At 35.8% G+C, this 15,315-nt stretch overlaps 1 protein-coding gene across 2 annotated transcripts in view; it reads left to right on the forward strand.

Moving 5' to 3' along the window:
* The window catches only part of LOC125646810 (calmodulin-A-like), a 32,843-nt gene extending 18,055 nt beyond the window's left edge, over positions 1-14,788 (forward strand). For both annotated transcript variants that reach the window (XM_048873350.2, XM_048873351.2), the window contains exons 3-5: positions 8,817-8,960; positions 10,306-10,560; positions 14,414-14,788. In XM_048873350.2, coding sequence (XP_048729307.1) covers positions 8,817-8,960; positions 10,306-10,560; positions 14,414-14,445 — 431 coding nt within the window. In that variant the 3' untranslated portion in view covers positions 14,446-14,788. The remainder of the gene's footprint in view (positions 1-8,816; positions 8,961-10,305; positions 10,561-14,413) is intronic.
* Positions 14,789-15,315: the final 527 nt, after the last annotated feature.

Consider the following 15,315-nt stretch of genomic DNA (forward strand, 5'->3'; position numbering starts at 1 on the left):
TTTTAAAAAAGATATGCCAATTTTATACGTATATTTCGGACCATAAAGACTGAAAACAAATGATTTGTGGATTTTTATGTGTTTGATAGAAAGTTCGGTGAGGCTGTATGCTGGTAATTAGGGAGTATATGTTTCGACTCTTAAAAAGATTTCGTCTCTCTGAATGTATGTTATTTGAGGCATCTTTTCGAAATATTTCTGTGGCCCTTAAAAGGGCCGGTTTTCTTCTCGAGCTTTACTTTGTCAGAAGAGCTCTCCTTATCTGTGCGGCATATTTCCATAGGTTTCCCTGGGAAATATGAACACCATCAGCCGCAAAGTCCTGGGGATATTTCAGTCGAAGTAAAATAAATCTTTTTCCGAGCTTTGCTCGCAGAATTGTGTTAATCCTGTTCCTCCTGAAGATATCCCTTGTCAGACCAGGGCTCTTCTTGAAAGTACCACCCCTGTCTAGAATCTGTCCCACGAGAACAGTTCCAACTCCGCTGTCTTCTAGGACCTGCACCAGTTGTAGGACGTTTTCAGCCACCTTCCTAGGTTGTCCGTCAACGCTAATGTCGTTTCCACAGAGATGAATGAAAACTCGATCAGGGGAATACTGAAGCAGGTTTTGGAGGCAGGTTTGATTTGGCTCCTTTGCTGTCATGCCACCAACTCCAAAATATTTTATTCTCGGGTCTGCTTCGGTAGATCTTCCGAGACGCGAGACAAAAGACGATCCAAAGACAGCAGCTTTCATGATGATATTAAACAACTGGACGTCGATACCGTGGCTTTTGTACATACTCGTGAAGCCAGTCCTATCATATTATTGGCTGACTGCAAAGAATGAGATTCACTTAAAGTACTGCTCATTTTTACGTAGTTCCTTGTCATGAATTTGATATAAGAAAATTGTAATTTTATGATATATAAAAAATGATTCAAATAAATGTTCCTAATTAGAACCAGGATCATGAAAATATTTCAACTTTTAAAGTCATAATTAATATATACATTGTGCTGAAATTATGTACCTTTCAAACCATTTACAGCTTTACAAATTACAAAAAGACACGGCCAATATGTCCATGGGCAAAAAGTTACAATAAGAAATTTTATGAAAGTAGGACAAAATGTCACAGGACAAAAAGTCACAATTTTATAAGAAAATAAGACCAAGTCACAATTAGAATTTTATGATAGTAGAACAAAATGTCATAGGACAAAAAGTCACAGTTTATAAGAAAATACAAAACTTGATTTTTTATATATATTTGAAAACATATCTGTTCTTTTTGTAAAGTTTAAGAAAATATATATGCAAACTTTATATTTTCTATGAGATTTTGATAATAATTATAAAATTGTTATTCCTTTTATCATATTTATTGTAAAATATCATTTTGATTTTTAAAAAGAGAGATTTCTTATTTCGATGAAATAAGTTTGATATGATCATTTGGTTTAGTATACTACATATTACATGTAATGATTGTCAAAACAAAATCTGATGACAGAATTATGGTTGGCTTCCTTTCACTCCAGATCATTGTCAAAACAAGAAGTAAGTGAACTATCATATAATAATTGATATATAAACAAGTTAATGATTTTTCCTTTCTTATTATCTGATAATGAACATTTAATAATGAACTGAAGGTGCTAAATGTGGCAAAACAAACATCAATAATGATGACATGTATTCCCTTGTACCTCCTATCCACTGTAAGAAATGTCTGGTGTCTGAACAACAGCTTTAGTGAGCATTTGGGTACCACCTGTTATTATTATCTTAAAAGTATATATGGGGTCTCATTTGCTAAGTCATTTTTGTGACTTTTCTACTTATTTTGTGACTTTCTGTCCAGTGACGTTTATCCTGTGACTTTTTGTCCGTATACCAAACATGAATCCTATTTTGACTAATTTCGTGAAACTGAAACGTGTCCTTTGTAAGCAATTATAGTTGGGGCATAAGTGAACAGATATACGTTGACCTTGAAAATAAATAAATAGATATTAGGTAAATAAAGACGAAAAAAGCCGCCAGACGTTAGTTTTGTTGTCTTATGGGTTTTTTTTGGGAATAAGAAGGATGGCACGATCCCTAATGCCTGCTGGTTCCTATACACGATCCTGCTATATGTACATGTATATAGAGTCTAGTTGGTTAAATTTTAACACAAAAAGAATTATCTCGTAATAGGAAAGTCTTCCACTTTTGTACAAAAACACCCAAAGTAAACTTCCAAGTTGTATACAGTAGATGTGTGGTTGTTCGCATATCGGAGATAATTTGAATTCAGATAATCAGAAAATATATTTGAAATAAAAGAGGGTGAGAGAAGAAACATACTATGCAAAATAGATAAATAAATAATAAAACAATGTTGAATATGTGCCTACGTATTGTTCGTAAATACTTATCATTTCCATTAGTGGAACTCTTCAAATTAAAGGCGCGTAAAGTCGTGCTACCGGGACAACATAATGTGAATACATTACTTAGGCATACGTAATATGAATAATGGTATCGAATATATATTATAACCGACTGCAAACCACAACGCTGATTAAAATTCTAAAGTCAAATTTAGGAATTGATTATTCTTACAAGAAAACAGACGAACTTATTAAACTATGTGAGGGAGAGAAGCTACTAAATTTGCCAAATCTGACCGTGCGATATAAAGCATCAATCACAAGAAGAACTGTAAAGGGAAAAACCTATATGCACATCCAACACAAGAAATTTTCTTGTAATCAATGTGATTAATGTTTTTAAAGTTATTCTGTCAGACTATGAGGATATTCTATTTTATCATACAATTAGGACAGGTTCATATGGCATGGACTTTGTAATCGTACACGTACACCCCCCCCCCCCCATATTTTACAACAAGTTATATACATGTATATGCCAAACTGCATTTTTTAAAGACGTTTATAACACTAATTAACACACCTAATGCGTTTCCAAACTGCATCTAAGCTAATTTGAAAATTACAAAATATTGATGGACTTGGATGTCCAGAGAACATCGTTGTTTGGAATTTTTAAAATAGATGTGGTGGAGTTTAAAAAACATGTAACATCTTTAATAAGATAGTGTTAGAATATTTGAAAAATGCGGTTTGACTAATGGTAATTTTATTTAAAAATACACCATGCATTTTAACTCTTAAAAAAGGGGGGGGGGGTGTTATGTACGTTTTGTTCCGTTTATGTCCCAGTAATCTCGCACTTGCTCGCGAGATTTGTGCATTTTCTTACCAATAACGCACAAGAGTCATCAAAGCGCGATAACTCCAACGAGCTGGTAATGAGAAGTATTGGGCGAGTGGTATTTGTACTTATGATTACGAAGGTTGGTCACGGTAGAATAACCTGGTGTTATTTTATTTACAGGTAATTGTTTACACCTGCACGTTAATCCAAGTTTAAGGCGTTTAGCTGTGCCTTGTTCACACCTGTTGTCATGTGATTAAAATATAAAAGATGACTTAGGAATTGTTATGGAGATAACACTATTGTAAATATGCTTTGAATAAACAGCCATTGTTTTCAAGTTGTTTATTCGTTATTAGATATCTTAGACATAATTCAGAAATCTTATGCATTAAAATATCAATTTTGGAGTTGGATAATACAAGTTAATTTGTATCTTTCAAGTTATGATGTGCATACGAAACAGAAAACTGAGAAGGGGGTTTATTATTACTATGGATTTAAAACCAGTAGGTCACCGCTTCGAGTTAAATACCACGCATGCGCAGAAGCCGGTGATCCGAGTCGTTCTTTTCCCTATATATTCTATTAAGAGCGACCCTGAGCACCAGCGACCGCCACCACGGTTACACCGCCATATTGTAATTCCCTGCACGAGTAGCGGTGAAACTGTATCTCTCTGTGTTGTCTGTAATTCCACCTCCACCCCCAGGGAGCTGCAGGTAAACCTGAGGGAGCTGCAGGTAAACCTGCTCGTATTAAAACATGAAGACAACGAGTCTTCACATTAAAAAAGTACATGTATGTTTTTCCTGATCACTGAAAACATATTTATGTCAGTTTCTTGGCAGCAATCAAGAGGTAAAAAGCAACTTCATCTCAATAAACCAGGAGTGGCAATGATATCAAAATGTCCTCAGTATATGGAGCGTATACTTGTCAGCGTCACGCGTGTACAATTTTAACTAGAATTAAAGGGGATTAGAGGAATGAGATATTCTGGTATCTTATGTTTAGTTAATACATGTAAGAGATACATGTAGTATCTATAAATTTCTCAGCCCTGAGATTGAGAGGGGGGGGGGGGGGGGCAGATCACCTTATACAGTGTTACTACAATGATACAAACTCGCAGCATACGCTTTTCCATCACCCTCACCATGATCATCCCCTCCCCGGGATCCTGATGAAATGTATCTTGTCTGAAACGAAATTATCATTAAAAAATCTTACCACGTTTTCATAGAATTTATCGTATATCATAGAATATGCCAAGAAGGACACTGCCATTAAAATCTGCAGTGTGCAGTGGCGGATCTAGAGGGAAGGTTACGGGGGTTGCAACCCCCCCCCCCCTTGGATTCGCGAGAGAGAGAGAGAGAGAGAGAGAGAGAGAGAATGACTGTAGAGTTATTAAAATCCTAGGGAATGGAAATTCTTTACGTCAACATTTCTATCAGGTGATGATAATTCAAATTATCTTTTATATAGTTTATTTCATTTTATTTATTTAAAAAAAAAAAAAAAAAATGAATTACTGGGAGTGAATCGGAATACATTTTAAAACAGGATTCGTTTTAAAAGCAAGAGTGACAAATCTACGTATGATAATTATATAATAACATTAATCCAAATTTGAATTTAGAAATACAAATTAATAGCATTCCTGTTAAGTTGTCGTTTAACTACATGTATGTTAACGTACGTTATAACAACTCTCATTTCAGTGGTGGATTTAAGAGGGGGGGGGGGGGGGGCCAGCCCCCCCCCCCCCCTAAAATTTTTAAATGGTAGGTAAATCGTGGTATCTTGTTTATACAAATGTACTTAACGATAAAAGAAGCAATAATTTCTTCCACTCCCGGAGAAATGAATGACAGAATCTTTTTGATTCCTTGAATTACTTCATTAGGAGAACTTAATTTTTTCCAAAAACCCATAAAATTTGCGTCATTTTACCTTATTAAGAGTGATAGAAAATAGTAAAAATGACTTAAATAGGAGACATATTTTAAGCCCTATAAAAATCCGGGACCCACTGGGGGCCTCAAGGCGGCCCCAAACCCCCTGCTTCATAAAGTGGCGCCCCCACCCCACCCCCGTAATCGCAATTCCTGGATCCGCCTCTGCATTTCCTCTTCAACCCCCCCCCCTTTGAAAACTTTCTAGATCCGCGCCTGAGTGTGTATTATACACGTACATATTCTAATACAACCAAAGTACAGAAAATATTTCTGGGAGTCGGACTTTTTCAAACATTCAAAGTTGCTGTATATATTAAAGTAATTCCGCTGGGTTTTTTATAGTTTGATATTGATTTATTTTAACTACCTTTAATTTGCTCAGTTACTCTATCAGTAACATTGGCTCAATGCATCATTTATAGATATGTTCGTTTTACATATACACTGTACATGTATGATATGCTAGGTACTTTATGGACGAGTTCATTACTGAATAGAGGGGTTGAAGGTTAAGGACCGGAGGTGCTCTACATCATGATAATGGCAGCCATTTTAAACAGGGATGAAAATATGAATATCAGCAATAAAAACATTATCGCCTAGCTGAGTAGGCTAGTACGTTGACTGAATAACTGTAGATCGTTGGTTCGAGTCCAGCAGAGTTTTTCTTTAATTTCTATTCAGATTGCTTTCTACTAAAACTTCATTTTTTTGACTAGATAAAATAAAATTGAAAGTTTTCAACTTCAATATACAGGTATTGTTGTACATACCCTCCACTTTTCATCCATATCAAATTGCTCTGGTGTAGCATACCTCCTCAAGACATTCTCCACAACACGTATAAGACTCTACATTTTATACGGTGCTCATAATTTGAAATAAGCTTTTTGTTTTAGATTTTGAATAGGGGATTATACTGTTTGGAGAACGTTTTCTGGTAAAAACGTTATTTCAAACAAAACGGGTATGTGAAGGGACCAACACCAAAGTTATATACACACATGTATTCAAGCGCGATGGCCTAGGAAAGATCGACTCCCAGTAATATGCAGACGGAAAACATTGACAACCGGGTCCTGGACCATAGTGTAAGGTCACGTGACTAGAGAACTAAAACATCACAAGAACCTCCCTTAAAGGAACCACATTTAAAGGCTTGTGTAAGCAAAAGGCATTGTCATTGTAGGATTTAAATTTGTTTTCAAATCATAAAAAGTCGACCATTCAAGTCTTCAAGAAAACATAACTTTAATGTCGATCAATAGATTTTGAAATCTAGATAGAAGTGAGTTAGAAGTTAGTTTTCTCTGCACGAAGAACGCTTTTAGACTGCTTTGAGCACGTTGAATAGATGTGTATATCATTTATAATTTCATGTCAGATACATGTATGAAGTACATTTGTACTTTGAATTGATCTATAATCCAATATTTACGTTGAAAAAATAAACATGAAATAATCCCGTTTTTATTTAATTATTCATTAATTTATAACTTCATCCACTTTATCGACTCAATTTCCGCCACACGTGCTCAAAATTGTGATAATTACAACAACAAAAAATGTTTATGTTACCTACATGTAGTTAGGAATACAATATACCTAACTAACTAAACAGATAAAAAGGTGCCATAATCCAATTCAGATAACAATGCATTATGAAACCTTCAGTGGTAGTTTACCGTAATAAAAAAAAAATAATAAAGAGGGATTTAATCTCACCGAACCGCTCTGTATTTGTAAACAGTGGATTCATCGTGCGAAAAGCCGTGATTCCGTAAATCTAATCATGGTATAGGTCAATTCAATATGCGCAGACTGAGACATCAACTTTAATTGTATATAAACACTTTAAAAACAAACAACGCTGTTATGAGAAAGCCGGCAGGTGCTTCTTTTAAATGTGTTTACCCGATTGCCTATCATCTCTACGTACCTCATCATGTACATGTACCAATATATTTTATGGTTTTCGACACTAATCTTAAGTTTTTGTAAGTTTAATGCACCTCTCTTATTTTCTCTCCCCCATTACATGTTATACGTTAACATGAGGTGCACGTATTTCTTGTTACACGTCACAGGTTAGGATGGTGTGCACATATTTCTTGTTCCACGTTACAGGTTAACATGGCGTGCACGTATTTTTTTTTTTTTTTTTTTTTTTTTTTTTTTTTTTTTTTATATACATGTTACAGGTCCATATGGCGTGCACGTATTTTTTGTTACACGTTACAGGTTCATATGGCGTGCAATTATTTCTTATTACACCTTGATATTATGTGCACGTTTTTCTAGATCATTACCCATTACAGACTGTAATATTGCGTGTTTCCCTCTCATTGCACGTCACGTGTATATAAAGTGCATCGTAAGTCCATTTAACAGGTCAAGTGGTGCAGACTTTGATGTGGACCAGGACTGTTCAGTAAATAATATAATGTATCTTTAAAATTTACAACATAACAATTTCGTTATTCTTACCTACGCGAACTTCGACAAGTGTTTAAACATTCCACACGGAGGGAAAATCAATGGCACACAATACCAAAAGAAAAATATTTACTGCGGCAAATATTTATAAAGGTAATATACCTGAAGTGAAAAATGGAACTTTTAAAAACAAGATAGCAACTTTAATAACAACACAATACATTCTTAACGTGAAATTAATGCTTTTTGAAAATATTTATAGCACTTAAATCTGAAAAGCCGTTGTGGCGAGAATACTATCTTTTATTCGTTTACTGCGGTTTTTGAAAAAACTTTTTAATCGTGTGTTACATAAGCGCGGCCAGAATCACGGTCCAACATTTCATTTTTGTCCAGTTTTTATCTGTAGTGTCAATAGAATTAAGGGGATTATTTATTTCCATTAATTGGTTTGCTGGTCAGTAGAGTTTAACAAGGAGTTTTGTTTAATTAGTTTCCGTTTTAGCAGAAAATCAAAATGTGTTCCCTTCACGTGAATGTTACAAAAATTCTCAGAATTTCTTATTTTTTGGGAATGATAATATTTTAATGGAAACTAAAACAATGACAAAATCATCAAAGGTCCTGCTGTATAACTACGGGGACCTCTTCTGAATTCAAAATACACATACATGGATACCCTCCTCTGCGCATTATACCAAGGACACCGCGTTCAAAGAAGTGTTGAGAGACGTACAGACAGACGGACACTGTAGTTACTAATTTAATGGGTTCCTGTATCTTCCACGCGGGACTTTGAATACTGAGAGATAAAGCAGAGTGAATGTGTCCTACTGCAACTATACCGGGGACCCCTCCCCCAAATACTATTCATTAATTTTCAATAAAACATTGATTTTTAAGAAAACAAATCTTCCCACACATGCACAGATCCATAAGATTTTCGTATGTGGAAGGTGGGGTTGAACTCTAGCATTGATAGTCAACTAGGGCGTGGGGGTGTTGGTGGGGGGGGGGGGGGGGGGGGGGGGGTGTTACCTGTAGTAAAGGTTCAACATTTGTATGTTATAATTGTGACTGTTTAAAAATAAACAAAATTAGAAAGTTTGACCAATATCAAGGAGTTCGGACCCGCCCCGCCGGAATTAAGCTTCCCGTGTCATGCAAAATCATCTTGCATTTCTACCTATTCATTTTTCTTACAGAAATACAGAGCCTCTTCAAGACCTTCGATAAGAACAATGATAAATATCTATCGAAGGAAGAGCTTGGGAAAGCTATGAGAATCTTGGGGCTGGACGTCACGAGAGGGGACGTCTTAGAAGCAATGAAAGTCCTGGACAAAAACGGTATGTACAACGTCATCCTTCATTTGCCTCATTCATTTGTGTATTCTCTTTAGAGAAGTGGACAGGTATAGCCTACATTCACTTCTCTTCGCTAACCTTCATGTTTTTGTTTTTTTATTCTGGAAAACGTGTAAATGTCGGAAACCGGTGACGGTTTGCACTTCGATTGACGTTTTCACTCAAATATGCCCGGATTTACTTCACAGACAAGTTATTTTCAACAACTTAAAAATTAATGTATGTATCTTCTACAAGGAAATTAACATATATTTACTCGCTGTTAATCTATTTTCACGTGTTGATAGTCCCGGGTTTGAATTCTCTATTAGCGTTAGAAAAAGAAAATGAACACCCGGAGTCGAAAAATTCCGGGGATAGTAAACACGCATTTTGTTTCTCGTAAAGCTTCTTGACATTTCATCTTATATTCAAACATGTTTTCCTATTGATATATATACAAGAATAATATCATTTTATTAAAGCAAAAAAGATTTTCGAGAACCAAAATCCATGTTTTTTAAAATTAATTTTTTCCAAATTATCCGACTCCGAATGTTCCGAATTTTTTCTACCGACAATATACATGTGCATCCTCTTTAGAGAAGTCGAGAGGCATATATATGCCTCTCGACTTCTCTAAAGAGAATACCATTATACCAACAATACAGATTAACACATCCCAGGACTGGGAACATGTGAAAATGGAGTACCAGAGATATGCGTGTCCAGGTAGCGCAGAGGTATAAGTAGCGCTCTCGCTTCTCACCGCTGCGACCCGAATTCGATGGTGATCGGCAGTGGTTGTATGTGAGAGAGTATATGGCAGTCGCTCACGTGGGTTTCCTCTGGGTGCTCCGGTTTCCTCCCACATAAATGACCTTCTCGTGCAAACATCCGTGCATCAAAGGAACATTGGAAATAAGCTTTCGAGTTTTCATGGGTTATCCTTGGTATTTATGTATGTGTGTTTGTATGTATAGGCCTGTATACCGAATAAACATTTTTATTTTTATTAGTGTTAATTTCTTTATGACAATTACATCCATTAATGGATGCAATGTTACAGTTGTGGAAATAACGCGTCTTGTAAGTAAATTCAGCCATATTCTAGTCGAAGCGAAAACTGTCACCGGTTCCGGCATTTGGCCCGGGGGTTAACATTTATGGGGGGTGGGTGGGTGTGCTGTTTCCTGTGATGTCAATCAGGCGGTGTGTAAAACGCGTGATAGTATCGTTATAATGTATTGGCAGATACACGCATTCTCATTTGAAAGAGAAAAATAACTTACTACGATTGATCAGACATACAACTTGAAAAAAATAAACATCGTCTTCATATTTTCAGGCAATGGCAGGATAGAATACAAAGAGTTTTCTGCTTTTATGAAGAAAGAGTTGGCGAAGAAGCCCTCGGAAGCGGATAAAGAGGCCAGCATTCGTGCAGCATTCAAAATTTTCGATAGAGACGGAAACGGTTTAATAGACGGAAAGGAATTAAAATACGCTATGCAAAATCTGGGGGAGAAACTGACCGATAAGGAGCTCGCTGATATGATGAAGGAAGCTGACACAGATAAAGACGGCAAGATAGATTATGAAGGTGAGTTTTCTGTGTGACAGATGGACTACTGGTACTCCCGAGTGTCCGTCAATGTCACGATAATTCCCGCCATGTTTACATGCGTCCCGTTGGGATCCGGGTTAGAATAGGTCCTCAGTACCCCTTGTGTGTCGTAAGAGGCGACTAAATGGGGCGGTCCTTCGGATGAGACCGCAAGACCCCGTGTCACAGCAGGTGTGGCACGATAAAGATTCATCCCTGCTTAAAGGCCGTAAGCGCCGAGCAGAGGCCTAAATTTTGCAGCCCTTCACCGGCAATGGTGACGTTTCCATATGAGTGAAAGATTCTCAAGTTGGACGTTAAACAATACACAATCAATCAATTTACATGCGTGGCATTGAACTCATGTAAATGAAATGTTGGCCTGATATGATGTGCATGGATTTAGACACGTATCCCTCAAAGACAAGGATATCTGCATAAGATTGTTTACGGACGTTGGTTTTAATAGTTTTCATAATATTGATATTTCAATAACTTGACTAAGAAATGCTTCTTCCTTTCGCGGTGGCTCAGTGGTAAAGCGTTCGATTCGTAACCGGGAGGTCGTGAGTTCAAACCCCGCTCCTGTCAAATCTAAAATGTAAACATAGGCAGTGACAAACGCTCTGCATTTAGAATAGAGAATCAAGGGTCTTTCGGATATGACCTTAAGGTGGCTCACTACACCCAGAAATAGTTTCTCAAAACAGTACGAATTGATTTAATTATAAAAGATATGATGATATACCATAAGTATACATGTATGTCAAAAGGGCAAAAAAAAAAAAAAAAAAAAAAAAAAAACACCACAAATTTGAACAAAAACATGATTTTCAAAAAAAAAAAAAAAAAAAAAAATTTCAACACATATGAACAAAAAACTCTGGGGGATTTGAACTCAAGATCTGCGGTTCACCTGCCCAATGCTTTAACTACTGAGCTACGATGACAGACAAACAAATCGATGGATACAAATAATTTCACAAAACATTTAAATTGCGATCTTGTGTCCTGGTGTCATACAGAGTATATAAGCTTTAGTGTAGTGAGCTACCTTAAAGCTGACATGAATTAATAAATATAGTATAATTCTATATGTCCGCTATATTTCTCTGCTAATCCGCCATATTAGTTGGATATTCTATTGTTATATGTATCAGGGTTCGCATGGTATATAAGGGAACGGGTTTTACTACGCTTCACTTCACATCAGTGTCTTCGATTTACCAGTGCGGGTAGCTACGACAGGTAACGCGTACCTCTCCGATACTAATTGATAGGACATCAAAAAGAAATGAAATCACGTTTTGGAACACCACGCAGTGCTCAAAATTACAATAAACATATCGCACAGTAGTAAATCATTCTAAAAGCTTTGGATAAATAAATATACAAGAGGCCCATGGGCCTAGAATCGCTCTTCTGATACATTGTAGAGCAGGCAAAAATTCTCACTAACCAAAATTCCGTCAAATTCCAAAAGTAGGTCACAGTGACGTACTTTTTGGTCGACACACTCTGAAGACTCAAGACCCATCAACTGACAAAGTTTGATGATTGTAAGTCAAATAGTATCTGAAATATTCAAATATAGCCGTCAAAATCCAAAATAGGTCACGGTGACCTACTTCTTAGTCAACACACTCTGAAGATTCAACATGTATCAACTGACAAAGTTTGATAATTGTAAGTCAAATAGTATCTGAAATTTAAAATATAGCCGTTAAATTCCAAAGGTAGGTCATAGTGACCTACTTTTTGGTCAACAAACTATGAAGACTCAATATGCATCAACTGACAAAGTTTGATGATCCTAGCTTTCATAGTGTCCAAAATATGCATCTAAAATTGAAAATGTGAAATTTGAATGTCTGCAAAATTCAAAAAGTAGGTCACTGTGACCTACTTTTTTATATAAATATGTTTCGAGGCCTCTAGACACATCAACTTACAAGGTTTGATGATTCTAAACCTCTCGGTATCTGAAATAACAACCTAAAATGTATTCATAAATGATTAGCCATAAAATTCAGACAGTAGGTCATGGAGACATACTTTTCACATGACGCACTTCAAGGTCCCATGATCCATCAACTGACAACTTTTGATGATCATAGACTCAAAAGTGTCCAAGATATGCATCAAAATGCATTTAATAATAATTACCTGCCAAATTCAAAAAGTAGGTCACCATGACTTACTTTTGAGACAACATGATAATTATTAGGTCTTAAGATGCATCAACTGACACAATTTGATGATCCTAGTCCTTATACTAAGTAAAATATCAAAGTTTTAACAAAACAAAATTTAAGGTAAACTTTGAAGTGACCTTGAGACCACACCCTTTGCCCCAGGATGATGCCTTGAACAGTTTTTTATCTACTGTACAACCTATCCTCATCCTTATACATAAGTTTGGTGATAATTTGCCCAGTGGTTCTTGAGAAGATTTTTTAGCAACCACTACTTTTGTTGCATTTTCCTAATTATCTCCCCTTGTTAAAGGGTCATTAGTACAAATGAAAGCCTTTGGGCCAAGGATACCCTGTGACAAATTTGACAAAAATTGGCCAAGGGGTTCTTGAGATATAGCCCCTTTTCCAAAAAAGTTGACGCACACCGCACGTCACACATATGGCCATATGATTAGCTCTTTGAGCCTTCGGCTCAGAAAAGCTAAAAATGCCTTTTCTTTACGTGAAGGTGCGTACATTTGCAGTAAATATTTCAAAACTATACAAAAACGCGGAGAGAAATATTTCATCTATGATCTATTGATAAAATGGAATAAGCAAAGGTTGAAGTGTGTCGCAGTCTGTATAATGGAATGACAACGTGTTGTAAAGTTCTAACGAGATACAAATGGAGTTTATCATTTTGTTTCGTGGATATATCAGAATAAAGAGAATCTAATATTTTCGGTAAGTGCACATCTCCGATACCTGTTGAATAGACGTCCGTATTTGACAGTTTGATTCGTTGTTTGTTTTTGGGTTTTTTTTATTTAGCGAATATGCCATGTGCATTACATATTATGCATATGGCATTCACCTGTATTTTGCAAGAATTGATATAGATAATATATGTTATGCTCTTTGCTTATTGCATTCTATCAGTATGTAATTGGCAAATGATTTCTCCGCATTTATTTCAAAAGAAACTGCAAATACTTGCAAGTACAGTGTATGCAAGAAAAGCTTTTTTCTTTTTTGTTGTTGTTGCATTTATGCATTTTTTCTAAATTATCTAAATTTTCAGAATGTTTCATTGGTATACAATAAATATTTTGTAATTTTGAGCAAAGCATAATGTTTTAAAATATGATTTTATTTGTTTCTCATTCCCTATATATTACTATCGGAGATGTGCACTGGTCGAGTCCACCTAGAAAAATCACTCAGGTGTGACAATCACATTTGAGGTATATACGGGTAGAGTAAATTAGGTTACCTGAGAGAAATATGGCGGATAAGATGAGGAATGTGTACGTATTTATTAATTCATGTCAGCTTTAAACAACGGGAAGTCCCGTGTAACGAAAGGTGTTGGCACGATAAAGAACCCTCACTGTTAAGACTCTGAGCACTAAGCACATACAAGTCTACATTAGTAGTTACTAGTACTTCACCTACAGTTAGTGACGTCTCAATAGGAGTACAAATTCTCAAAAGAGACGTAAAACAAACAAACAAAATATCATTTCATAATGTAAGTAAAAAAAATCCTACTACTTCAATTGATTTGCATTTTATGCAAGTTGGTAAAATGTTCTTCCTTGATGTAAACACACGGATTATCTTACTTGGTTTTATTCTATTGATATAACTCCGTACTTTCTTTTTTCCAGAATTCGTGCAGATATGGAAAGATTCTATGTAGACCGTTATTGTTTTGATTAGACAGTACTTTCACCTGTTGTTAACGGATGGATAAATGTTGTTATCGTAGTGCCTTTTTCACCAGTTTGATTTTACTAACATCAGACATTTTGAAAATTGTACCGAGGTCGGCTGTGACGTTAATGACCTTGATAACAAAGTTGTGGGTATGGATTTTCAGTCTTAGTAGATACTATGAAAATCGGCTGAGGTGTTCAGCTATCATTTTATTTTGTGATAACGACAATATGTTTGGCAATACTATACTTTAATTATATAATAGTACATGTAATACTATTTTTACTGCATACTTGATGGACTGAATAAAATATTAAAATGCAAAACAACTGCGTCTTCAATATTTCGCTGCACAGAAATGAGCTACAGACTATTATTGTCTGTCGGAAGATTGGATTTCATATCGACATTCTTGTCATTCAGGTAATCGCTCTATCTAAATCATCAAATATGCATTCTGAATTTTTCCTTTTACTGTGAAAACTTTCAACACTTTACGTACGGTAAAGCCACAAATCTTCATCGAGAAGCCCCTAGTTTGCATTTACAGTAAAACGACCTCCTCAAGGTACATCCGATTTAACTTAACACTCCCATTATACGGGGCTGTTAGTAACGGTCCTCTCGTGAACAACATATCAGCGTCAAATCAGTTTATTGGCCAGTAAAATACAATGACATTCACGTCATCTGCATGTATGCACATTTTAAATGCTAGGAATCTTATGAAGAGAAATGAACACCAACAACTACTTTAAATTAATGCAAAAATGGCACATCACGTCAAAAATACAGGATACGTTCTAGTCTTTTCCAGACTTTACGACAACCGTCGACATATCCACAAAGTGTA

Source organism: Ostrea edulis, chromosome 6, assembly GCF_947568905.1.
Source record: "Ostrea edulis chromosome 6, xbOstEdul1.1, whole genome shotgun sequence".
Taxonomy (NCBI): Eukaryota; Metazoa; Mollusca; class Bivalvia; order Ostreida; family Ostreidae; genus Ostrea; species Ostrea edulis.